The sequence below is a fragment of the Rhinatrema bivittatum genome, chromosome 3, assembly GCF_901001135.1.
Source record: "Rhinatrema bivittatum chromosome 3, aRhiBiv1.1, whole genome shotgun sequence".
Lineage (NCBI taxonomy): Eukaryota > Metazoa > Chordata > Amphibia > Gymnophiona > Rhinatrematidae > Rhinatrema > Rhinatrema bivittatum.
The window spans coordinates 37,822,268-37,846,803 of NC_042617.1; the positions used below are offsets into that span (position 1 = coordinate 37,822,268).

General features: G+C 45.5%; 1 protein-coding gene across 1 annotated transcript in view; it reads right to left on the minus strand.

The window, feature by feature from the left end:
• The window catches only part of HHIPL2 (HHIP like 2), a 67,387-nt gene extending 56,298 nt beyond the window's left edge, over positions 1-11,089 (minus strand). The window contains exons 1-2 of the mRNA XM_029593148.1: positions 10,730-11,089; positions 2,654-3,306 (exon numbers count right to left, since the gene is read on the minus strand). Coding sequence (XP_029449008.1) covers positions 2,654-3,306; positions 10,730-11,050 — 974 coding nt within the window. The 5' untranslated portion in view covers positions 11,051-11,089. The remainder of the gene's footprint in view (positions 1-2,653; positions 3,307-10,729) is intronic.
• Positions 11,090-24,536: the final 13,447 nt, after the last annotated feature.

Below are 24,536 nucleotides of genomic sequence, written 5' to 3' on the forward strand. Positions count from 1 at the left end.
TGATGGCAAAAAAAAAAAAAAAATATATCAGCTCAGCATGTGCAGGCTCACAAGCTCTGCAGTGGCCTCACCGATCCTCCCACAGGGGCTTCCTGTTAATAAGAAAACCCACATAAGGGATGGGGCCCTGCCTGAGTCTGAGCTTGCTTTGATCCACAAGCTCCAGGATTTTTTTTTTCCCCCTGTTGCTGATGTGGACACAGCCAGCGCTGCCTGAAGATCCCAGCTGTTCTGCTGGTTTTAGTGCTCAGCCGGTGCTAGTGACGGGACCAGATGGAACATTCCTAATTTGGCACCATAGGCAATTTCCTTCATTGGCCATGTGGGAAATCCAGGCCCGGACGGCCTCAGACCTTTGATATCACTGGAAAATTGCCTTAAGAGACAAAAAAAAACAAAACCCCAGCTACAGGAACTCACACTGGCCCAACATCAAAGACATGAGCATACATTCCCTACTAAAATGTGTAAGATAAAATTGATCTTGTGGCAGGGAGAAAGAGCCATCCTTCTCATGGGGCCTAGCTAATGATACAGAGCGCAAACGGGGAATGGAAAATAGACAATAGGAGAAATTCTCACAGCAAGAGAAACACCAATCACTAACCAACATCACTTTATAATTATGCAGGTAACCAAACAGAATGAGCATCTGACGTAAAATTATTGGGTATAAAAGCAGGAGAGAGAGGAGCCAAGAGGCTAGCTAACTGATAAAGATCTAAGCCAGTCCTCACAAGCTGGTCATGCTGTCCGAGATCTGGCCACGTGCCGAAGCTCTGCTGTTTTGGTGAGAGAGTTTTCAGGAGTATTGCTTTTGGCTCTCTGTTAGCTTAGGTTACAAGTCTTACATAGGGACAGGGATGAAAGAATGAATGAAATGTTTGTTTTTCATTCTGATTCGTGTCACCACTTTTTGAATCAGCAGCCCCAGGCTTTCTCTGACGCCCTGTGGGCCCCCCCCCCCTTAACTTATAGCACCTTTGGGGGTATCCCACCACCACGGGAGTAAGAGCTTTCCCCGGCTGTTCCTGACCTGCCAGTGCTGTTTCTGATAATGGTGCCAGCCGACTGAGACCAGCGCAATTTTAAAATTCTGCTGTACACTGAAATGCTATTTTCCTAGCTGGCTCCATTTTGTTGGACAGAAACACCACCGGCAGGGCTCGAGTGACCGAGGATCACTCCTGTCCCTGAAGGTGGTGACCCCGGCAGCACAGCAAGTTAAGAGGGAGTCCAGCAGTGCCCTGCGAGGTCTCTTCATAAACCAGGCAGACGGGTTTTGATTTTAATGCAAGCTGTTATGCAAAATGCACCAAAACCAATATGAAACGAAACAAAAAAACCCCATAAAAACAAACCAAAGGAAATGAAATCCCCCCAAACGGTAAAAATACTCATGCACAACCCTATAAGACAGATAATCAAGGGCATATTGTTGGGTTCTCTGCTGTCATTTTGTTGCACTGATTTTCTGGTATTAGGACACCACATCTCAAAAAAGATGAAGCAGAATTAGCAAAGATACAGAGAAGGGCAACTAAAACGATAAAGTGGATGGAATGAACCCCTATGAGAAAAGGCTAAAGGGGTTAGGACTGTTCAGCTTGGAGAAGAGAAGGCTGAGGAGATATGATAGATGTCTATAAAATAATGAGTTGGCTCACCCAGTCCTCCAGGCTGCCCTGTTCTAGCTATGGATATAACCCCACTGTCAGTGGTGCAAGCTTAACTGCCTGCAGGATATTGCTCTTTATCCAAGTCAGTTTTGTAATTTTCTCTCTTTGGTTCTCTACCATTTTAGATGAGCACAAAATTTTTTATCCTTAAACCAACAGCCAGCCTCCACCCCCATGTCTTTTACTACTGCCCTCTCTATCTTTCCCAGGCATATTAAAATGCTGTTACAGTATTGGTTTCTACTACTTCTGCTGCTAGGTTATTCCAGGCATCTAGCACCCTCTCAGTAAAAAAAAAATAAAAAATTATATTGTTTATTCAGTACTTTAACTAGAGTTGTAACATCCCTCACCTCTAGTCTGAAGCACCTCTGGAATAGCCTCTGGCATCATGCTGCATCCCAGGCACATGGCTGAATTTCCTCTGCCCCTTTTAGAGGACCGGCTGGACTTCCTATGACACACACAGGTGACATCACATCCTGCCTAGTATAAAAAGGAAGCTCAGAGACACCTTCTAGTGCCTTTGCAACAGGTCTCCTACTTGTTCTGCAGTGGTAGTTGCTCAGTGTTGTCCTGGTTATGTTCCTGGCCTCTCCTGACTGTTCTCCCCCCCGGCCTGATTTCTCATTACCTTGACTTTTCATTGCTTTGCTCTCTGCCTGCCTTGAACCTCAGTCTGGTCTTTGGCTTTGCTGTCTGCCTGCCCTGACCTCAGCATGGCCACTGACCTTGTGTGCTTCTACTTTCTTCAAACCTGGCCTGAAAAGCCCTGTTGGTTGCCAAAACCTGTGGGCTCAACCCAAGGAGGAGGTGACTGGTCAGGCAGAAGGTCTTGTCTTGTGGTGTATCAGCCGCTGCCTGTTAAGGCCTATCTTGTGCTCACACAAGATAAGTTTATACAACCTAACAGTGGCCAAAGGCCTCACTATCCTCACTTCATGATAAGAGTAATATTTAACCCTACTGTTTACCTCTCAGAGCGTGGGTCAGCCTTGTTCATGTCAGAAGACGAGACTTTGAGTTCACTGATCCTGATCTTCTCCACCTTGCTTTTCTCCATGAAGGAATAGTAAACATAAAATTTCCCATTCTTTTTGAATTTGGGGTGAAAAGCCATTCCCAGGAAGCCTCTCTCATCTCCTATCCATGGACTTGTTAACACTGTTTTGTTGAGGTCCAAGAAGGGCTCTTCCAACCGGCTACCATCATGCAGGTACACCCAGACAAATCCCAACTGCTCAGCCACAAACATGCGATGGGTGTTATCATTCGCATGAAGCATCAGGACAGGATTTCTCAGCCCATTGGCGATTTCAATCAAACAAAGTTTAAGACAGCCCTTAGTGTCTTCCACAACTGACCCTAAATTGTAGTTGAGATCTGTGTTTTTCAGCACATTTGGAAAGCAGTAATCTTGGTCCGGTAGGTTAAGCAGGTTACAAAAGTGGGTCCGATCCCTCTCACAAGATTGCTGGATTTTTTGGTCGTCAGTAAGAAGTGTAATCACTGAACGACATTTAACATGGAACTCAGAGCAATAGTTAAAGCAAAGCCCTGGGAGGTTTCTGAGGGGGGTGCGAGGATCTTCTGCATCATATAGATGAGCAGCATATGGAGAACATTCCTGCCAGGAAGGGAAAGAAAGAACAAATGTACAGTTATATTTGGAAAGGAAAAAATGTGTGTAAAGATGAATTATTAACTTGAATGTGTCGTGGCATGCAAAACCAAAAACACATGTATGACTTTTTGGGAACAATATCCAAACAAACAGAGGAAAGAAATCCAAATTTTCACCAACCACTACCCAAAAATTATTTTACTAATGAGGACAACGTCATCAGATTATTAGTGCTACACTTTTAATCCACTGTCTCTCGCCAAGCAATGGGCCGCAAACAGCATCAGCTGCTTAAAAGCACTGTATTGTAATCACTTGACGTTGCACCCCAACCATTAACCACCCATTAAACTATATCCTAAGCCCAAATTCCATATCCAAAGAACAATTTTTTATTTTTCTTAAACTGACATATTTAATATTTTAAAAAAATACTTAGATCCCACTGCAGCGTTCCAAACACTGCCCAACATGGACCATGTTTCTGCTGTCTCCAGCCTTCGTCAGGGGACACCTCCTATCAACATACAATCCGGACGCTTCTTTTACCCATACTTATTAACCTAAAATAAAAATACTATTAAAAACATTCCCATCACAAACACTCACACCACATGCATTTCATATCACATACACCCTGCTATCCATTATATGATTTACTTAAATACCCACAATTAAACTCCTCAAGTGAACAGTCAAAACGTTCTTCTTTGTGCACTTTTGTAGATGCCACAGCGTTCGAAAACTCGCTCCTTCTTGTATTCCTTCTCTTCCTACAATGACGCCTTAGCGTTCAAAACCTCCTTCATTTCTTCCTAGCCTATATCTCCACTTCCCTCCCTGGAAGTCAAATCTATCAATCACAATTATAATTGCCGATGCAACCACATCTAAGAAGCCAGACTCAAAACACAGACCAGTCTATTTCCTTATTCAGCCCACCAGGGGCTACCGTGTTGAAATAATGTATCCACTTCTGTTCTTTCTGCAATAGAACATTATCAAAATCACCGCCCCGTACAGACGGCTTAGGGTGTTCAATTACTGCAAATCGCAGGTCACCAAATGAATGTCCCTTCGCCAAACAATGTTGAACTAAAGGTGACTCAATACGTTGTCTCACTATTGAGCTTCTGTGTTCCACCATCCTAACCCTTAAGCATTGCTTCATTTTACCAATGTATAAAAGCGGGCAAGGGCACCATATCCCATAAATTACACCTACCGCTGAGCAATCAGTGTAAATTCTTAAACAAAATTTGCCCCCCTTAAAGAAGGGTAACTCTTCTCCTCTAAAAGATTGATCACACACGGAACACTTGTTGCATGGATAGTGTCCCCTTAACATATTACCTTGTGGTATATTAATTCTGACTTCATCGCCAAAATATGAATGCACTACACTGTCTCTAATGTTTTTTCCCCTTTTAAGGGCAAATCGTGGGATGTTATTAAATATTCGATGTAACCCTAGTAGGTGCTAATGTCTCTTTATACTATTCTGTACACGGTAAACATAAGAGAGTACGGCAAGACTCATACCGTTCTGTCTTCTTCCACATCCTGTGTAGATCTAACCAATGGGGGTCAATAGTAAATCTCTTTTGTATGCTTTTTTTAGGACATTCATGGGGTAACCTCTCTGTTGATTTGCCCTTAAAAGGGGCAAAAACATTAGAGACAGTGTAGTGCATTCATATTTTGGCGATGCAAACTGTGTGCCCCTGGTAGTATTCACAATGTGACTTTCCAGTGCGTCAGTAAAACAGTGATGTTACCAATAGAAATCTGGGAAACTGTAAGTAAAAAAAACAAAACAAAAAATAACCCAAATCTGCCCATTTCGCAGCAATGCTACTTACAAACCTGCATTGTTTAAAGTCCAGAATATAAGGGCCACACAGCATCCCCAGGGCCAATCTTTATTCCCCGACCTCTAACTCTTCTCTCCATTTACCACCACTGTCAGCCAGAGGGGCACTCGTGGTGGGGATCACTGTGCCTCTCTCTACCTCTCTCACAAGGGTTCTCCAATTCAGAAAGAGCGGGCAACACACTTGAAGTGGCATTCAAGCAAAAAGGTTTACTGCAACTCGTAAAAGCTCGAGTGAAAATAAAAATAGAAAAATCACAACACACAGATAGAATGAAACTCCAAGTGCCTTCGACTCTTTCTTTCTCTCTCTGTCTCCAACTCTGAGTCAATGTCCCTTCCTGGTGACAGCAAAGACCTGAAAAATCTCTTCTCCAAAAAAAAAAAAGAAAGTGAGTAGAAAGGTGATGGTACAAAGACTTCCTTCCATCCAAAAATACTTCTCCAGCAACAGTTCTTACTTCTTGGCAAATGACAGTCCCCACTTTAAGTGGACGCAGGGCAAAGTAGCTCCCAATCCTAATCCCCTCAGGCAGAGGGTAAAGGCTCTCCTGAGCTGGGAGCAGGCCAGAAACAAACCCAACTTTCTATAAAAGGCGAGAACTCTCTCTTCTCTTCTCCTCACACAGGACAGTCCCTCTTCCAGGTCTCTGAAAGCACTGGCAAGTAGGGCAAAGTCTGACCCCTTCGAATAGGCTGTGGGGCCTGAATTTGGGGAAACCACCAACACCACACCACTCCCTCCAAAACCAAAAGCTACGACCAATTACACATTCATTGCACGTTGTTATATAGGGGGAGCTTTGACCAATCCCAGCAACCAAGCTAGGGGAAGATCCAAAAATGTCAAAACTTTGCTCGAAAGATGAAAAAAAGGGGAAAAAAATGTGTGGTAAGGGAAGGAAGAACCCCTTACAGCTGCTTCATGCAGTGTTCTGGCATATTGCAAAAGAGAATTAGGCAGGAGGACAGCACCACAGCGGAGGAAATATCAAAAGTCCCCAGCTCGCAGAAGTTACAAGTTTAACTTTAATAAAAGGGGGACTGGAACAGCTCCCCTATGAGGAAAGACTAAAGAGGTTAGGTCTTTTCAGCTTGGAGAAGAGATGGCTGAGGGGGGATATGATAGAGATGTTTAAAATCATGAGAGGTCTAGAACGGGTAGATGTGAATCGGTTATTTACTCTTTCAGATAATAGAAGGACTAGGGGGCACTCCCTGAAGTTAGCATGGGGCACATTTAAAACTAATCGGAGAAAGTTCTTTTTTACTCATAGAAACATAGAAACATAGAAATGACGGCAGAAGAAGACCAAATGGCCCATCCAGTCTGCCCAGCAAGCTTCCCTCATTTTTTCTCTCATACTTATCTGTTTCTCTTAGCTCTTGGATCTATTTCCCTTCCACCCCCACCATTAATGTAGAGAGCGGTGATGGAGCTGCATCCAAGTGAAATATCTAGCTTGATTAGTTAGAGGTAGTAGGGGTAGTAACCGCCGCAATAAGCAAGCTACACCCATGCTTATTTGTTTTTACCCAGATTATGTTATACAGCCCTTATTGGTTGTTTATCTTCTCCCCTGCCGTTGAAGCAGGGAGCCATGCTGGATATGCGTGAAGTATCAGTTTTTCTTCTCCCCTGCCGTTGAAGCAGGGAGCCATGCTGGATATGCATCGAAAGTGAAGTATCAGGCACATTTGGTTTGGGGTAGTAACCGCCGTAACAAGCCAGCTACTCCCCGCTTTGTGAGTGCGAACCCTTTTTTCTTCTCCCCTGCCGTTGAAGCAGAGAGCTCTGCTGGATGTGTGAAGTATCAGTTTTTCTTCTCCCCTGCTGTTGAAGCAGAGAACTATGCTGGATATGCATTGAAAGTGAAGTATAAGAATGGAGTGATCAAGCTAGTTGAAAGGCATCAGGAATAGAGGAAGGTGGAGGTAGTAATTTGGTTATTTGGTTTGGGGTAGTAACCGCCGTAACAAGCCAGCTACTCCCGTCTTTGTGAGTGCAAATCCTTTTTTCCACATTTCCTCTTGCTGTTGAAGCTTAGAGTGATGTTGGAGTCACAGTAACCATGTGTTACTCAACGCACAATTAAACTCTGGAATTTGTTGCCAGAGGATGTGGTTAGTTAGTGCAGTTAGTATAGCTGTGTTTAAAAAAGGATTGGATAAGTTATTGGAGGAGAAGTCCATTATTTGCTATTAATTAAGTTGACTTAGAGAATAGCCACTGCCATTAGCAATGATTACATGGAATAGACTTAGTTTTTGGGTAATTGCCAGGTTCTTATGGCCTGGATTGGCCTCTGTTGGAAACAGGATACTGGGCTTGATGGACCCTTGGTCTGACCCAGTATGGCATGTTCTTATGTTCTTATGAAAGGTGCCCCGCTCCTGCATTGTTGGAATACACATTGAGCTCCGCCCCTCTCGCTCTCTGTCTGGAACTTGAGCCCTCCCCAGAAGAGAAACGTTGGCGACAGTGGATGGTGCATTTACCCTCTTCCATCTACCCGCCCCTGAAGAGACATAACAGGTGGCAGTGGACAGCATAATCCATCCTCCCCTGGGACCCCCTCATGCACCGGCTCCTATCACTCAAAGAGGAGGTCGATGACAAGGACGGTGGCCTTGCAGTGCGCCTCTGATGCGTTCTCCCCTCTGCTTCCTCCTGTAGGATCTGGTGAGTGAGGGGGGCCGGGGGGGGGGGGCAGGAAGAGAGTGAACCGGGGATCGCAGGGGTGGGAGAAGAGAATGAACCAACCAGGGATTGGGGGGGGGGGGGATTGAGTGAGTGAACTGGGGATATGTGGGTAAGTGAACCAGGATAAGTGAGGAGGTTCCTGGGATGAGGGAAGAGAGTGAACCAGGGTGAATAAGGGGTTTGTAGGTGGGGTAGTGAACCAGAGCAAGTGAGGGGTTTGGGAGTCGGAAGTAAACCTGGGTGAGTGAGGGGTTTGTGGGGGGAACCAGGGACATGGGGGTAGGGAGGGGAAACCAAAGTGAAAGAGGGAGAGAGAGAGAGGGGATCAAAGGGACTTTGAGAGGGGGGGGGGAATAAGGGAAAGAGGGGCTGGGGATGGGTGTGTGATTCCACTACCACTCATCTCAGTTATGCACTTCCTACACTTCACAGTATTTCCCTGTCCTTGGATGAGCTTTCACTGCTAGTTATTTAGTATTTTAGAAGGCCCATATTCAAAATCATTTAGCTGGGTAACTCAGAAGTTATCCAGCTCCATCAATATTTGGACTCTTCCCCGGCTAAATTCTAGCTGGCTGATAAGATAAGCGGATAGAATTTAGCTGGATAAGTTAGGGTCATTTCTGGGGGCAGAACCGAGAGGAGCTGAGTTTGCTGGCTAGGTTATCTGGCTAATTCCTACATTCAGAGTTAGCTTGAAGACATAGCCGGCTAAGGCCTAGATTTTCTAAGACACCGCGGCGGCGTGAATTGCACAGTACGGGGGGGGGGGGCAGGGGGCAGGGGGCGGGCCTGCGAAAGCCGGCAGCGATCGCACCTCTGTGGTGCGATCGCTGCCGGCTTTCGCACCCGATAGCACCATCATAAAAGGTGGTGCTATTGGTTTAATAGCCTGCACTGCCCCCAGTTATCCCAGACCCTTTAAACCCCTCCAGAGCGGCTGGGTTTTTTTTTAAATTATTTTACAGCTTACTCCTCCTCCATAGCAGAAGTAAACTTATGCAGCAGTGGACCTGAGTGTGCACCAGGTTGCACAAGTAATAACGTGCACATTTCTTGGCCCCGCCCTGATACACCCACACCACGCCCCTCTTTTAAATCAAGCGAGATGTGCGCACAGCAGGAGGTGGGCACCCGTTTGGGTGGTTTTTAAAATTTGGTGGGTGCGCGCGAGTCCGGCTCGTGCATGCATTTCCAGATTTCGGCCTGCGCCAGTATTTTAAAACTTACCTTTAAGGGTACTTAAAAATTAGGGGTCAGCGTGAAGTTGGATTTAGATTTTAAAACTTTTATAGGTAAGCAAATTGATTTTTTTTCTGAGGCCACCAGCACCTTCAGCCATGTAAAAGGTGAAAATCTATAGCTGGAATGGCAACAAGATAGCACAACAGGCGATATTTTATACTTGGATTGTTCTGACTTTGCTAGGCCTGTGAAAATCAAAAATTAGAGTTCCCTTTTATAGAGGAAGCTAACAATCCTGAACATATTTATTTATTTAAAGTTTTTACTATACCGACATTCGTTAGATACATCACATCGGTTTACATTAAAGCATAACAATAGCAAAATATGCTTTACAGAGAAAAGAATGGAATTAAACAGTGAGTTGTAGCTACAGGGGGGAGGAACAAGGGGTGAAACTGTATACATGGCACATAAATAATAACAAAAGTTTACCAAATATTAGAAGCTTGCAGGTTTTGGATTGGCTATATATGGAAGGGGAGTTGGGGTAAGCTATATACAAAAAAACATTGATAATCTGAACTTCCCTCCAAAGCAGTATCTGTTGCCATCAGATATCACTTTAATTCTGCAAGTATCTTGCCTACGCCTTGTATATTCCTGTAAATAGTCCGTTGCAGTTTTTATTTATTGCTTTAATTCCTCCACCTCCTGCTCTTTGTATACTCCTCCTTGTTCGCCCTCCCTGTTCATTGTAATTTCTACCTTTAAAGTTACATTGTAAACCGGTATGATGTATGCATACTAATACCGGTATATAAAAGTTTTTAAATAAATAAATAAATAAATAAATAATTCTTTCGGTCTTCAGATTTTTTTTTTAAAAAGAAAGCAATTTTTTTTTTTAACCTACAATGCACTCTTGAAAGAGAGAGGAGCTTGAGCCCGGTGAGAGGGACAGGAAAGCTTGGTCTTGCATGGTGTTAATTTCACCACAAAGAGGCACTTTTTTTTTTCCCCTTCTTTCTACAATAATATTTAGCTCAAGTTGCTTAGCACTTGTTCCGTGATGTGTAGGAAATTCCCACCGTCCTGTTGAAGGAAAAAAAAAAAAAGGTGCAGCCAGTTATTTGTCCTTAAAGCAAAATACAGCAGCACTGACCACACCGGCATGGGCTCTTTCTGCCATCCTGTAAGCAGGAGGGTGAAGCAGGGCCCCCTGCCCTCAGTGCACCGGCTGCAGCGCTGCCACCGTCCTGTGTGAGGCCCCCCCCACCAGCAGCCCCGACTGCTTTTAACCTGAGCAGCTCTGACAGGGGGGGCTGGGGCACGGCAGAAAGCCGCTCATTTCTCTGCCACTTCGCATCCCGTACTATCTGAGCTGGACACTGCGGTTTTATTTTGAATTGACCGCCCCAGGGCTTCGGGAGAATGCAAGGGGGGGGGGGGGGGGGAGAGCCGAAGTCTTTTTAGCCGCATGGCATCCAGGAAGCCCAGGAAGTCTGGCAAGCCTAGATCGGCTTGGTGGCAAATATTTGAGTTAACTGCAATCTTTGGAACTTGCAGGGGGAGAGAAAAGAGCAAAAGAAAGAAAGAAAGAAAGAAACAAAAAAAAAAAGATAAGAGATACCCCCCCCTCCCCCCAGCCCCAGCGCCCTTACCTGACACAGAATATCCTTAATGTACCCCCCGCAGAGCCTGTAGCCCTGGAGGTCAAAGGCCTCCATCATGCTCCAGTATCTGGCCGCCACGGCGCTCTCCTTCTCCTGGTCGCAGCAGCCGAACCTCTGGTACTCGGTGCAGAACTCCAGGTGGAAAGCGGGTCGGAAAGGGGGCCCATAGTCCAGGCACTGCGGGTGCCCTGCCAGCAGCAGGAAGAGGGAAGGGAAAGCCAGGCAGGTGAAGGGGCAAGCTGCTGCCCTGCTGCTGCTGCTGCCCCCCTGCCTGCCAGCCTCGGCTGTGAGCGCAGGCTTTCTTGCCATTGCTGCCGGGCATCTGCTCGCTCCTTCCCCTGGGCTGTAAACTCGGCGCGGCGCACTGTTTGCTCAGTTGGACGCGCTCTCCTCCGGGGGGGGGGAGAGAGAGAGAGAGTGAGATAGAGAGAGAGAGAGAGAGAGAGAGAGAGAGAGCGAGTGTGTGTGGGTGTGTGGTGTGTGTGTGGGTGTGTATGTGTGTGCGGGTGTGGGTGTGTGTGTGTGTGGGTGGGTGTGTATGTGGGTGTGTATGTGTGTGTGGGTGTGGGTGTGTGGTGTGGGTGTGTGTGTGTGTGGGTGTGTGTGTGGGTGTGTGTGTGTGGGTGGGTGTGTATGTGTGTGCGGGTGTGGGTGTGTGTGTGGGTGTGTGTATGTGGGTGGGTGTGTATGTGTGTGCGGGTGTGGGTGTGTGTGTGGGTGTGTGTGTGTGTGGGTGGGTGTGTATGTGTGTGCGGGTGTGTATGTGTGTGCGGGTGTGGGTGTGTGTGCGGGTGTGGGTGGGTGTGTATGTGTGTGCGGGTGTGGGTGTGTGTATGTGGGTGGGTGTGTATGTGTGTGCGGGTGTGGGTGTGTGTGTGGGTGTGGGTGTGTGTGTGTGGGGTGTGTATGTGTGTGTGGGTGTGGGTGTGTGTGTGTGTGTGGGTGGGTGTGTATGTGGGTGTGTATGTGTGTGTGGGTGTGGGTGTGTGGTGTGGGTGTGTGTGTGTGTGGGTGTGTGTGTGGGTGTGTGTGTGTGGGTGGGTGTGTATGTGTGTGCGGGTGTGGGTGTGTGCGGGTGTGGGTGGGTGTGTATGTGTGTGCGGGTGTGGGTGTGTGTGTGGGTGTGTGTATGTGGGTGGGTGTGTATGTGTGTGCGGTGGGGTGTGTGTGTGGGTGTGGGTGTGTGTGTGTGGGTGGGTGGGTATGTGTGTGCGGGTGTGTATGTGTGTGCGGGTGTGGGTGTGTGTGCGGGTGTGGGGGGTGTGTATGTGGGTGTGGGTGTGTGTATGTGGGTGGGTGTGTATGTGTGTGCGGGTGTGGGTGTGTGTGTGGGTGTGGGTGTGTGTGTGTGGGTGGGTGTGTATGTGTGTGCGGGTGTGGGTGTGTGCGGGTGTGGGTGGGTGTGTATGTGTGTGCGGGTGTGGGTGTGTGTGTGGGTGTGTGTATGTGGGTGGGTGTGTATGTGTGTGCGGGTGTGGGTGTGTGTGTGGGTGTGGGTGTGTGTGTGTGGGTGGGTGTGTATGTGTGTGCGGGTGTGTATGTGTGTGCGGGTGTGGGTGTGTGTGCGGGTGTGGGTGGGTGTGTATGTGGGTGTGGGTGTGTGTATGTGGGGTGGGTGTGTATGTGTGTGCGGGTGTGGGTGTGTGTGTGGGTGTGGGTGTGTGTGTGTGGGTGGGTGTGTATGTGTGTGCGGGTGTGGGTGTGTGTGTGGGCTGGAAGGGGGCAGACATTCCAGGCTCTCCTGCTCTGTGCTGTACACGTCACTCGCATACCACAGCTTTGTTCTCCCCCAGTTAACAGGACCTGGATAGTAGACAAATCATCAAATCGATGTTCCTCTCTGAACGCTTACGTGCCTGCCTGCCTACCTGTAGGAAAACGCAAAATATCAAATGTTAATATCATTAAAAAAAAATAATAATTTAGAGGCAGGCTGCTTGGAGATCTATGATCCTCACACCTACTGTGCCTAAACTGCTGATGTTTGGCAAAGCAGGGCTCCTGGGATGAGGGAGAGGCATCTAAAGATTCTGCGGAGCCCCGGGCAAACCTCGAGGTCACTGAGTCGATCTTCAATCCTTTTCTCTTCTTTCTTGCATGTAATTAACAGCTTCTTCACGCGTTTCCCCTCTAATCATGCGTTTATTTATTTGCTTATTAGTTAGTTCCAGCTGATTATACACCCTACCCAACAAGCTCAAGGAGAGTTATAAATCCTCCACCTTTAAACGCATGGCAAAGGTACAAAATACAATTACAAACATTACAATCCAAAATGTACACTCAGAGTACAGTTTTTTAGATTTCCAGTGTCCAAACCAAAGAGGCGGGCATAATGAAAAACAAAGCATAATATAGGTTAAAAAACCAAACAAACCAAAAACAAATAACACACTTTGGTCATAGACCAACCTTAAGGGCATTTTTACTTGAGCTGAAAAGTGCCAAAATGGATTTCAGCCTGAGACAGGAAGGACACTAAACACATTTGCAGTATTATCCTTCATTAAAGCGGAAGGAGTGGCAAAACACTTACAGTGTCAAGGCAAACTGAGCTAGCACTTAAAGTAGCAAAATCATGAAGACTTTCCTGATGAATCATCCTGATTCTGACTGCATTCTCGAGGAGACACTAGCATTTAAAGCCTCTGAAAACTCCTTGTACTGACTTAGCTAAGCCCCTAGGTGGGCATCACACTGATGGCAGGAAACATGCACACATACAGCATAAGCCAAATAGCTGGAGAGTGAACCAGAGAAGATTTTAAAATACACAATAGGGTAGGACCACAATAAAGTTGCCACTTAATTTTTTAAAAGGATGAAAATACAAGAAATACAATATAATAGGACAAAGAAAGGAAACAAAGATATAAGATTAAAATAGGAAGTAATAGAGCCAAGACATGGACAGCTTGATATTTTGAGCAAACTAGCTAGTACTGCTGCTTGCAAACTGGTGGGGGGGAAGTAACAAGATGGAGATGTTTATGCATAGTTCACTGGAAACTACGAAAAGGAAGCTGTCTGCTAATTGATGTATATGTTAATACGACATCAATCACTTGAAAATTATCATATTGGCCCAAATATGAAATAAGAAAGCTTGAGAAGTAGGCAAGTGCCTGGCCGTTGAGATTCAGTGGAACAAAATGCAGACTCATCATTCATTTTGAAGAGCGGAATTCCGAAGGTGTGATACATTGTGGGAGGCTGAGATACTAATGTGCTCTGACTGGGAGAGAGACCTTGGGGCAATCACCTATGATGGTCTCAAGGTAGTGGAGCAGTGCGATAAGGTGGTGGCCAGAGACAGAAGGATGCTGGGTGCAGAGAGAGAAAGGCATAACCAGTAGAAGGGGGGGGAGGTGATAATGCCTTACCTACAATATTGCATCCATTTTTTGGAGACTGTACCATCAAATGCATATAGTCTGGGTGGAGGTGGTCCAGAGAAAGGCTACCAAAGTGGTGCAGGGTCTTTTGCAAAAGTCCTATGAAATGAGACTTAAGAAAACATGTTTATCCTACAGAGAAGAGCAATGGTGGGATGGGGCTTGAATAGAATGAGAGAGTTATTCAAATACCACAGATGTATCAATGATGCACATAAAGCAAGCCTTTGTCAGAGATAAGAATATTCTACATCAAGATGTCGTAATATGAGGCTCCAAGGAGGCTGACTCAGGAACGACATCAGAAAATATTTCTTCAGGGACAGTGTGGTGGATGCATGGAATGGCCTCTTGCAGGGGTGGTGAATACAAAAACAGTGACAGAATTTAAAAGAAAAAGAAGCCTGGGACAAGCATAGAGGAGTGAGAGGAAAGCCAACGATCAAGTGGGGTCTATGGCAGTGCAGCAGAATTGAAGCTGAGCAGACCAGATAGACCTTGAGCTTCTCATCTTGCCATCATGTTCAGTGTTGCCTCAAATATAAGATAACTCCCATCCTTCCGGAGAACAACAAATTTGAAATATGAATATATTTTCCTCTCCTTTTCCTCTTCTTCCATCCTTGCCTTTACTCCTGTCCTCTCCCCTCACTGCTTATTGCTGTCCTCACTAGACCATTGGTTCCTTGCTCCACCAGCCCTGTCCCAGCCCATGTAGGCCATTGCCACCTCCTCTCACAAGCCCAGAATGGGTTGCTGCTATCTCTCCAAGGTCCCAACATGAGCTCCTGCTGCCTCTTTTCTCAACCCTGCGCAGTCTGTGGCCTCCTCCACTGCTTCCTTGCATTTTCCCACATGGGCCGCATCCACTACATCCTCAACATGGCCCCGTGCAGTCCACTGCTGCCTCTCCTGTCTCATGGCCCCAAATGAGGCACTTGTGTGGGCCACTTCCTCCCATGGCCTCATGCACAGGCCTGGATTTGTCAATAGGCACACTAAGCTTGTGCCTAGGGTGGCAAAAATCGGGGGGAGGGCAAAAGGCTGGCTGAAGATTTATTGCCTTCCAGCCATGCTGAACCTCACTCAGCAAAGATTAGTCCTCTACTTCTTGATCCATCCCCTTCCCTGCCTTTGAAGTATACAGAAAACAAAATGGGAGAGGGGAGAGCCTGGCGCACACAGAGCAAAGGGCAGTGGTATGCAGTGACATTTATAGCAGGAGATTCAGTCTCACTCCCTCAGTCTCCTCTCCCCTCCCACATGCACCGCTTCTCTGCCCTCCCTCCCCCCACCTGGTCTACAGCAGTCTCACTCCTTCAACCCCCTCTCTCCTAGATTCAGAAGACACATGGAACCCATAGGCCATTAGGCCTGTTGTACAAATAGACTCAAAGATAAACTTAGATCCCAATTTGAAAATACATCATATACATGAAGGAATCTATATATAATACATTAAAATCACATCATATTGAATCCACGAATATGTTTTGAAAAATGTACATAATTTTTTATTCCAAAATTTAGAGAATACATAACATATGGACAACGACTGTTATACAAAATAGTAGAAAATTGCACCATATTTAACATAAATGTTTGATGATATCAATATATATTGCATTATTCCCCACACATACACCCAACTACGATACTACACTTGCATATACATGAAAAACCAGATTTCACTGAGCAACTCCAATAGTCTACTCAATTGGTCCCTACAGACTCTAGATCTGATCTGTTTCACCTAAATAAGGCTTCTTCCGGGGACACTAAAGATCCTTGGCATATAATGGTGCAGTCTCCTCTTCATAAAGTTAAAACCATCAGACAACATCCATCCTTATTTCACACCAGCATCTTCAAAATATTCTCAACTTCATATATGGAATTCTCCTTTCTGACAAATGTTATTAAAAAATGAGTCTCCATTCAATTCTTTTTTCCAACACTGCCATGCCATGCAATCAGCCACTCTCTCCTCTTCCCTTAAAGCTGGACAAAAATACACTCCTCACCAGGCAATATCATACTTTCTCAAGTAGGCCTGTTGTAACATGTAATGAGTGTGGGCTTTGTATATCTGCAAATGAGAGACAGCTCTAGCAGACATATTGTGTATGTGCAGAACTGCAGCTGTGTTGCTCAAGAAACATTGCCAGTGGGGAGAACTGACAACCGGACAAAAGGCACTCATGATGCCAGAACCACAGGTGCCATGGTAAAGCTGAAACTCAGATAGAAGAGAGAGAGTGTGAGAACAAGAAAGATACAAATGTTGGGGCAACAATAGTGGGCTTGGATGAAAAGAAACATCCAGCTGTCATGATGTGTTGAGATAAGAGGAAGTTGGTATTCTTTTTATAAGCAGCTAATGTGCAGGCAGAGAACTGAAGGAGTTCTGACAGCGACTATCAGGTCAGTCATTTGTCCCTCCTTCCCAACAGTCTGCTTTACATACCAATAAATGCTTCTAAACTGACTGAGTACCGTGTTTGTTTATCTGTAAATGGGGATAAGCACTGTAAGAAGCCTTCATTCTGATGACCAAGATGTGTTCCCAGGCATGGCCTGGAAGGCAGCAATTGTTTTCCTCTGCAGAATGGAGAGATAAAGTAGCCTTGGCAGAGATGTCTCAGAAGAATTTGCTATGTAATCAACCAGAGGAACTCGGCAATATATATAATGCAAAAAAGTTTATTGTACACAATAATTTTAATTCATTATCATTTATATACTTTTTATACAAGTCCTGCTATGTGACCCAAAGCCCTCCTTACATTAAAAACAATCTCATTTCGCCTATTTCACCTATTTCGCTATTATATCTATATGACAGGAACTCCCATAATTCTGGCCATCTCTGATGGTCAGACCACTATACTCGTTTCATCAAAGTCAACATTTTTTCATGTTCAGATAATTCACTTAACGCATGCTGACTGATGCGCTTCCCGACCTGTGTTAAATGAATAATTCACAATTAATCTTAAAACACCTAAGAATAAATTACCACCCCAACAGTAAGTGAAGCCGTACAAAGACAAACTCCATAAGGACAGGAGGTTGTAAGTATAAAATCTATTCCTATTGTTTTATTTATTTATCGAGTTTTATATACCGCCATTCGGTTTCACCATCACAACGGTTTACAAAGGATCGATTTCTACAGTCATACATTTGTTAACATGGCTTTTTTTAGACATTCTTGTATATATTCTTTCAACGAGTCATTAAGGTATAGGCTGGGCTCTTCTGGTAAAGTCTTTAGCATAGTGTCATTAGGAGATTTGGTAGGCTTTTGTAAACATCCAGGTTTTTAGCTCTTTTTTGAATGTTTTTAAATTTTGTTGTGTTCTCAGTTCCGTTGGGAGGGAGTTCAAAGTTCAGGGCTTCCTAGGGATATAGCTCTCTTCTGAGTTGTGATAAGTTTATGACGGATGGTGGGATTTTTAGTAGGCCTTTGTTCGTTGATCGTAGATTTCTATTTGGTGAGTGTAGTTTTATGAATGCACTGAGCCAATTTGTTTGTTTTTCATATATTATTTTGTGAATTATGGATAGTATTTTGTAGTCAATCCTGTATTTTATTGGCAGCCAGTGTAATGAAATGAGGGTTGGAGTAATATGATCAAATTTTCTTGTTCCTGTGAGGATTCTGGCAGCTGTATTTTGTAGGATTTGTAGAGGTTGGATGGTGGTGAGAGGTATGTTGAATAACAGAGAGTTTAGTATAGTTTATATATATATATATTAAGTATAGTTTAGTTTAGTTTTCTCTGTTGTAGGGACCTGTTCAATATCTATGTGACCGACATAGTGGACGGGATACAAGGTAAAGTTTGTCTGTTTGCGGATGATACTAAGATCTGCAACAGAGTGGACCCGCCGGAAAGAGTGGAGAGAATGAGACGGGATTTAAAGAAGCTGGAAGAGTGGTCGAAGATATGGCAGCTGAGATTCAATGCCAAGAAGTGCAGAGTCATGCATATGGGGTGTGGAAATCCGGAAAAACTGTATTCGATGGGGGGTGAAGGGCTGATGTGCACGGAGCAGGAGAGAGACCTTGGGGTGATAGTGTCTAATGATCTGAAGTCAGCGAAACAATGTGACAAGGCGATAGCTAAAGCCAGAAGAATGCTGGGCTGCATAGAGAGGAATATCGAGTAAGAAAAGGGAAGTGATGATCCCCTTGTACAGGTCCTTGGTGAGGCTCAGTTCTGGAGACCGTATCTCCGAAGAGACAGAGACAGGATGGAGGCGGTCCAGAGAAGGGCGACCAAAAAGGTGGATGGTCTTCATCGAATGACTTATGAGGAGAATCTAAATATGTACACCCTGGAGGAAAGGAGGAGCAGAGGTGATATGATACAGACTTTCAGATACTTGAAAGGTTTTAATGATCCAAAGATAACGACAAACCTTTTTCGTTGGAAAAAAATCAGCAGAACCAGGGACACGATTTAAAACTCCAGGGAGGAAGACTCAGAACCAATGTCAGGAAGTATTTCTTCACGGAGAGGGTGATGGATGCCTAGAATGACCTTCCGGAGGAAGTGGTGAAGACCAAAACTGTAAAGGACTTCAAAGGGGTGTGGGATAAACACTGTGGATCCATAAAGTCTAGAGGATGTGAATGAAGAGTGGGTGGCTCATGGGAATGACGGCTACTACCTGGTGATAATACCCTTATTCAATAAACATACACACGGTTAATGCGACTCCAACATTGCTCTAAGCTTCAGCGGCAATGAGGAAATGTGGAAAAAAGGATTTGCATTCACAAAAAAGCAAGGAGTAGCTTGCTTGTTATGGCGGTTACTACCCCAAACCAAATAAGCCTGATACTTCACTTTCAATGCATATCCAGCATAGCTCTCTGCTTCAACGGCAGGGGAGAAAGTTTGACACTTCACGCATATCCAGCATAGCTCTCTGCTTCAACAGCAGGGGAGCAAGACTGATACTTCACTTTCAATGCATAGCCAGCATGGCTCTCTGCTTCAACGGCAGGGGGGAATGAAGAAAGGTGGCTCTATATTCAGGCAACAACCAACAAGGACTGAATTACATAGTCTGGATAAATAGATAAGCATGGGTGTAGCTTGCTTATTGTGGTGGTTAATACCCCTAACTAATTAATAGGGATGTGCAGCCAAAATGTTTTCAGTTGCATTCGTGATTTGGATTCGTCGGGGCACAAATGCTTTACATTCGGCCGTATGGCGTCCCGATGCGTTAATACGGCGAGTTAAATTCGTGTCCCGCCTAAAATTAAAATTAACGACAAACCCCCCACCCTCCTGACCCCCCCAAGACTTACCAAAACTCCCTGGTGGTCCAGGGGGGAATCCAGAAGCCATCCCTGCATTCTCACACCCTCGATTGCCGGTTTCATCACGGCACCGATAGCCTGTGTCACAGGGGCTACCAGTGCCATTGGTCAGCCCCTGTCACATGGTCACCAGTGCCATCTTGTGCTCCTACCATGTGACAGGGGCTGACCAATGGCACCGGTAGCCCCTGTGACATAGTATGGGCAAAGGCTATCGGTGCCATTTTGAGTCCTGGCATCGGACTTTTGGCCAACTTGGGGGGACCTCCTGACCCCCACAAGACTTGCCAAAAGTCCAGCGGGGGTCCGGGAGCAACCTCCTGCACGCCGGCCGTCCGATGCCAATACTCAAAATGGCGCCGATCGCCTTTGCCCTCACTCTGGCTTCCGAACTACAGTGGGGAGATGACAGCCTCATGGCAATCCTTCCAGCAAGGCCTATCCGAAACCATTAAAGATGACCTGGCCGGATGGGAGCCACCAGAACAGATTTGATCTGGCTTGCAATTCGTTTGGACATATAGTTTCAGGAGTGGTCCTGGGAGAGGGCATCAACCCGTCATCCGGTCCCACTAGCCCCCGCTTTCCAACACCCATTCATTCCGGCCAAGCCTCTGGAACCTAGAGCCTTGCCTGAGTAACCAATGCAAGTGGATCATCTCAGGATCTCCCCCAAAGAATGTCAGCGACATCGGCAACTCAGTCTGTGCCTGTACCATGCCAATCTCTGATATTATTTATTTATTTATTTATAAATTTTTATATACCGAGGTTCAATTAACAAGCTTAATTATCACTTCGGTTTACATTACAACCAGCAAAAAAAATAACAGAGACACAGTCTTGTTTTACAATGAACAGGGTAGAAATAACCTGCATAAAAACAATGAACAAGGTAGAAATAATCTGGCAAAACATTATACGGCTTCTTGTCCCCTCGAGGCGAGAAACTTTCGGACCTAGGACTAGTAAGAAAGGCCACCCTAAGTCCTTCGGGCTCCTCTCTGCAGATGTTACTCCCCGTGAGCTTTCACTTGGGAAAGATCAGACTACATCTTCAAGCCTTCCTGGATACTGGCACTGCAGGGAGCTTCATAGAAGAAAGATTAGTGTGGGAATATCAAATCCCCTTGAGATCTGCTCTTACAGGTCTCCTCTGTCTCGGGGAAGCTGCTTCCAGGAAGGATTATCCAAATCACAGCACCTTTGACCATGAACACCAGCCTCTTACATCAGGAACAAATTAGCCTTTACGTCTTTCCCTCTATTGTAAACTAGGTAATTCTGAGGTTGCCATGGTTGGTCCTGCACCACCCCCAGATTCACCGGGGCACCCTGCGACTGTCTAAATGGAGCCCCATGTGCCATGAACACTGTTTGGCCTAAATGAGAGTCCTGGCACTTAAACTTCAGTGCTCCATTCCAACTATGTCTGGGCTACCCACCTCCTATGTGGATTTCACTGATGTCTTCAGCAAACAGTGGGTGGAGACCTTGCTTCCACATCAAGATTATGACTGTTCCATTGAACTGATGCCGGGGAAAATGCCTCCTCATGGAAGGGTGTACCCATTGTCAGCCCCAGAGAGTGAGACCATAACCCATTATATTCAAGACAACCTAGCCAGAGGCTTTATCAGACCATCTTCTTCCCTAGCGGGAGCCGGGTTCTTCTTCGTGGGAATAAAGGATGGGTCTATATGGCCCTGTATCGACTATCTGAGCTTAACGCCATTACAAAGAAAAATAGATACCCATTGCCGCTGATCACGGAGCTCTTTGACCAGCTTAAAGAGGCTCGGATATTTACAAAGTTGGATTTGCAGGGGGCCTACAATTTGGTTTGAATCTGAGATGGAGAGGAGTGCATAACCACCTTCAGTACACGAGACGGCCATTATGAGTTTTTAGTCATGCCATTTGGGCTAATGCCCCCGCAGTGTTTCAAGCTATGCTAAACAAAATATTTTGGGACCTTTTATATTCACACATTGTGGTGTACTTGGATGATATTCTCATTTTTTCTAAGACATCGGACCAGCATCAAGATCACATGTGACAGTCCTGCAGTGGTTACGAGAACACAAACTTTATGCCAAACTTGAAAAATGCACCTTCCATCAAGAGGAAGTGCCTTTTCTTGGATATATAATCCCTCAAGCAGGTCTATGTATGGATCCGGAAAAACTCAAGGCCATTCTAGAATGGCTGCAGCTGGTGGGCCTCAAGGCATTACAATGAATTTTGGGGTTTTCTAACTACTACCACCAGTTCATCCATGGATACTCCTCACTGGCAGCTCCTCTCACAGCTTTAACCAGAAAGGGTGTGGATGCCCGCAACTGGACCCAAGAGGTGATCCGGGCTTTTCAACAATTAAAAGAATTCACAAGGACCTTTGCTTGCGACACCTGAATCCCTCCCAACCGTTCATCACTGAGGTAGATGCCTCCTCATTAGGGGTAGGGGCAGTCCTTCTGCAACCAGACACCAATGGGACATTAATTACCTGTGCATATTTCTCCAAGAAGTTTTCTTTTAACAAAAGGAATTACACTATAGGAGATCGAGAACTTTTCGCAATTAAGTTAGCCCTGGAAGAACGGCTTCTGTTGGAAGGAGCCAGTCACCCAGTGACTATCTATACGGATCACAAAAATTTGGCATACCCATCACATGCTCAACGTCTTAATCCATGACAACCCCAGTGGACTTTAATTTTTAGTCGCTTTGATTTCAATCTACATTTTTGCCCAGCAGAGAAGAACCAGAAGGCTGATGCCCTATTCGGGAGCTCTGATTCCAATAAACCTCCTGACCTATCTCATCATGTCATCAATACGGCCAGAATTTTAATCACTTCCACCTTGCCGGTATCCGTGGGGAAGACAGTAGTTCCCAAGCGTCTGCGAGAACGAGTTCTCCGCTGGGCCTATGACTCACATATTGCTGGTCACCCAGGGCTCCAATGCACCAAGGAGCTCCTCTTCTGTCACTATTGGTGGTCTCAGTGGGAAAAAGACACCAAACGATATCAACCCTTACCGGCTCCTAAGAGAACCTGGCCCCACCTGGCCACTGATTTTATCACGGACTTTCCTCCTTCTAAAGGGATCAATACAATTTGGGTAATCGTAGAGCAGTTTTCCTCTGCCCCGGAATTAGCACAATTGTTTGTCCAACATGTGTTCCGTTTTCATGGTCTTCCTCACCACATCCTGTCTGACTAGTGGGTCCAGTTTACCGCCCACTACTGGAAGGGCTTGTGTAAGAAGTCCAGAATTCATCTTGATTTCTCCTCGGCTTAACGACCTCCAATCAAACGGACTAGCAGAACGCATTACTCGCTCAAAACGTTTCTACAATATTACGTGAATCAATGTCAATAACCACATTAACCGAGCTACGGGGACTTCACTGTTCTACCTAGTTTTGGGCGACATCCTCGGGAACCAATGCCAGTAGCTATGCTATCAACCCGTCCCGCCACCAGCATCATTGGCAGACCACACAACAACTCCTGGAACAGGCTGCTACCCAATCCAAAACACAGGCTGATGATGTTGCAATTTTGCCCATATCAAGTATTTATATTTTTAATCATCAGTCATTCTTAAATAAGTGAGGGACCTCCTCTCACTGTATGCCCTGAACAACTAATCTCCTTTTGTTTTTTTTATTTTTATGCATATAAAAATATTAGACAACACTTATCTTTAAAGATGTCTTCAAAAAGTGAATGGGATGCTGATTGAGAGATTTTCCCCAATATATGGATGTGAAACTCCCTCCTCCCTCAGGGGAGAGATAAATTGTTGTTGGAAATAATTTCAGCAAAATCCCATATTTGTTGCAAACAATTTGGAGACGTAGTTTCTCTGTGCAGCACACAAGTCTCTTAAAAAGCTGTGCTTGTGTACCGCTGCAGCTAAGAGGCAATATGAGGTGGCAGAGATCCTAGACGTTAAGAGAGTAAGGAAACATCTCCTTTACCTCATTTCCTGGAAAGGTTACGGTCCTGGGGAGAATTCTTGGGAGCTTGCCAGCAATATTCAAGCCCCTCAACTTATCCACAAATTTCACCAACGTTTTCCTCTAAAATTCAGACCCAGAAGACAGGGAAGGGAACCTTGCGGGGGAGGTACTGTTAGAGTACACTTCCGCTGCAAACTTACCGGGACCTGATGCTCCCCTGTCATGCCGAAATGCCACCACTATTAGCAGAAGCAGCTTCCTCCTGCCCATGCACCAGACCAAGCATGCTGCTGACCCACGCTTTATGTGTGCCACTGGATGCCACAGGAAGTGACGACAGTGGCATCAGCTCTTTAAAGGGCCATTCCTCTCACTACTCCTTGCCTTGGCAACAGGTCTTTTGAACACCTGGTTTCTCAGTGTGTGTTGCTTCCTTGTTGGTTCCCTGTGCTGCCCGTGTGCTGGGTTTCTTTGCCTTTCTCCTGTTCTTGGTCCCTTCATTGCCTGTCTTGGATTGCTTTTCTGGTTTTGACCTTTGCCTGGACTTGGACTTCGCTGGATTGCTGTCTGGTCCCGTTTCTCTGCCTGGAACTGGATCTTGCTGTTCATCGGATCTGCTCCCTGACACTTGCTCTGACCACTTGCCTGTTCACTGAATCTCCTGCCTGCCGCCTGCCCCAACCACTTGCCTGTTCACTGGATCTGTCTCTACCCCAGGTAACCACTTAAGCCTTGTCAGCCGACAACACTTAGGGCTTAACCCGTGAGAAATCCACCTGTGGTAGTGGGTCACTACCATCCTAGAGTCCACGAAATCTAACAAAACATCTTTACTGTTGACATTCTGCTGCAAAAGAAAAAAAAAAGTGCATCTTTCTGGACCTGAATCAACAGAATGCCTGTCACATTACTAACTGTGTTCATAAGTTTTTATATTTATCCCTATTATTTGTAATGAAATATTTTAGATACTGTTTATTTGGTGAAGGACCCTGTCCATTATAGCATGCATTGCAGAATGAGTTGAAAAATGCAATTAGGTTTCTGAGTGCTTTGATCTTTTAATAAAGCCAATGTTTGTACC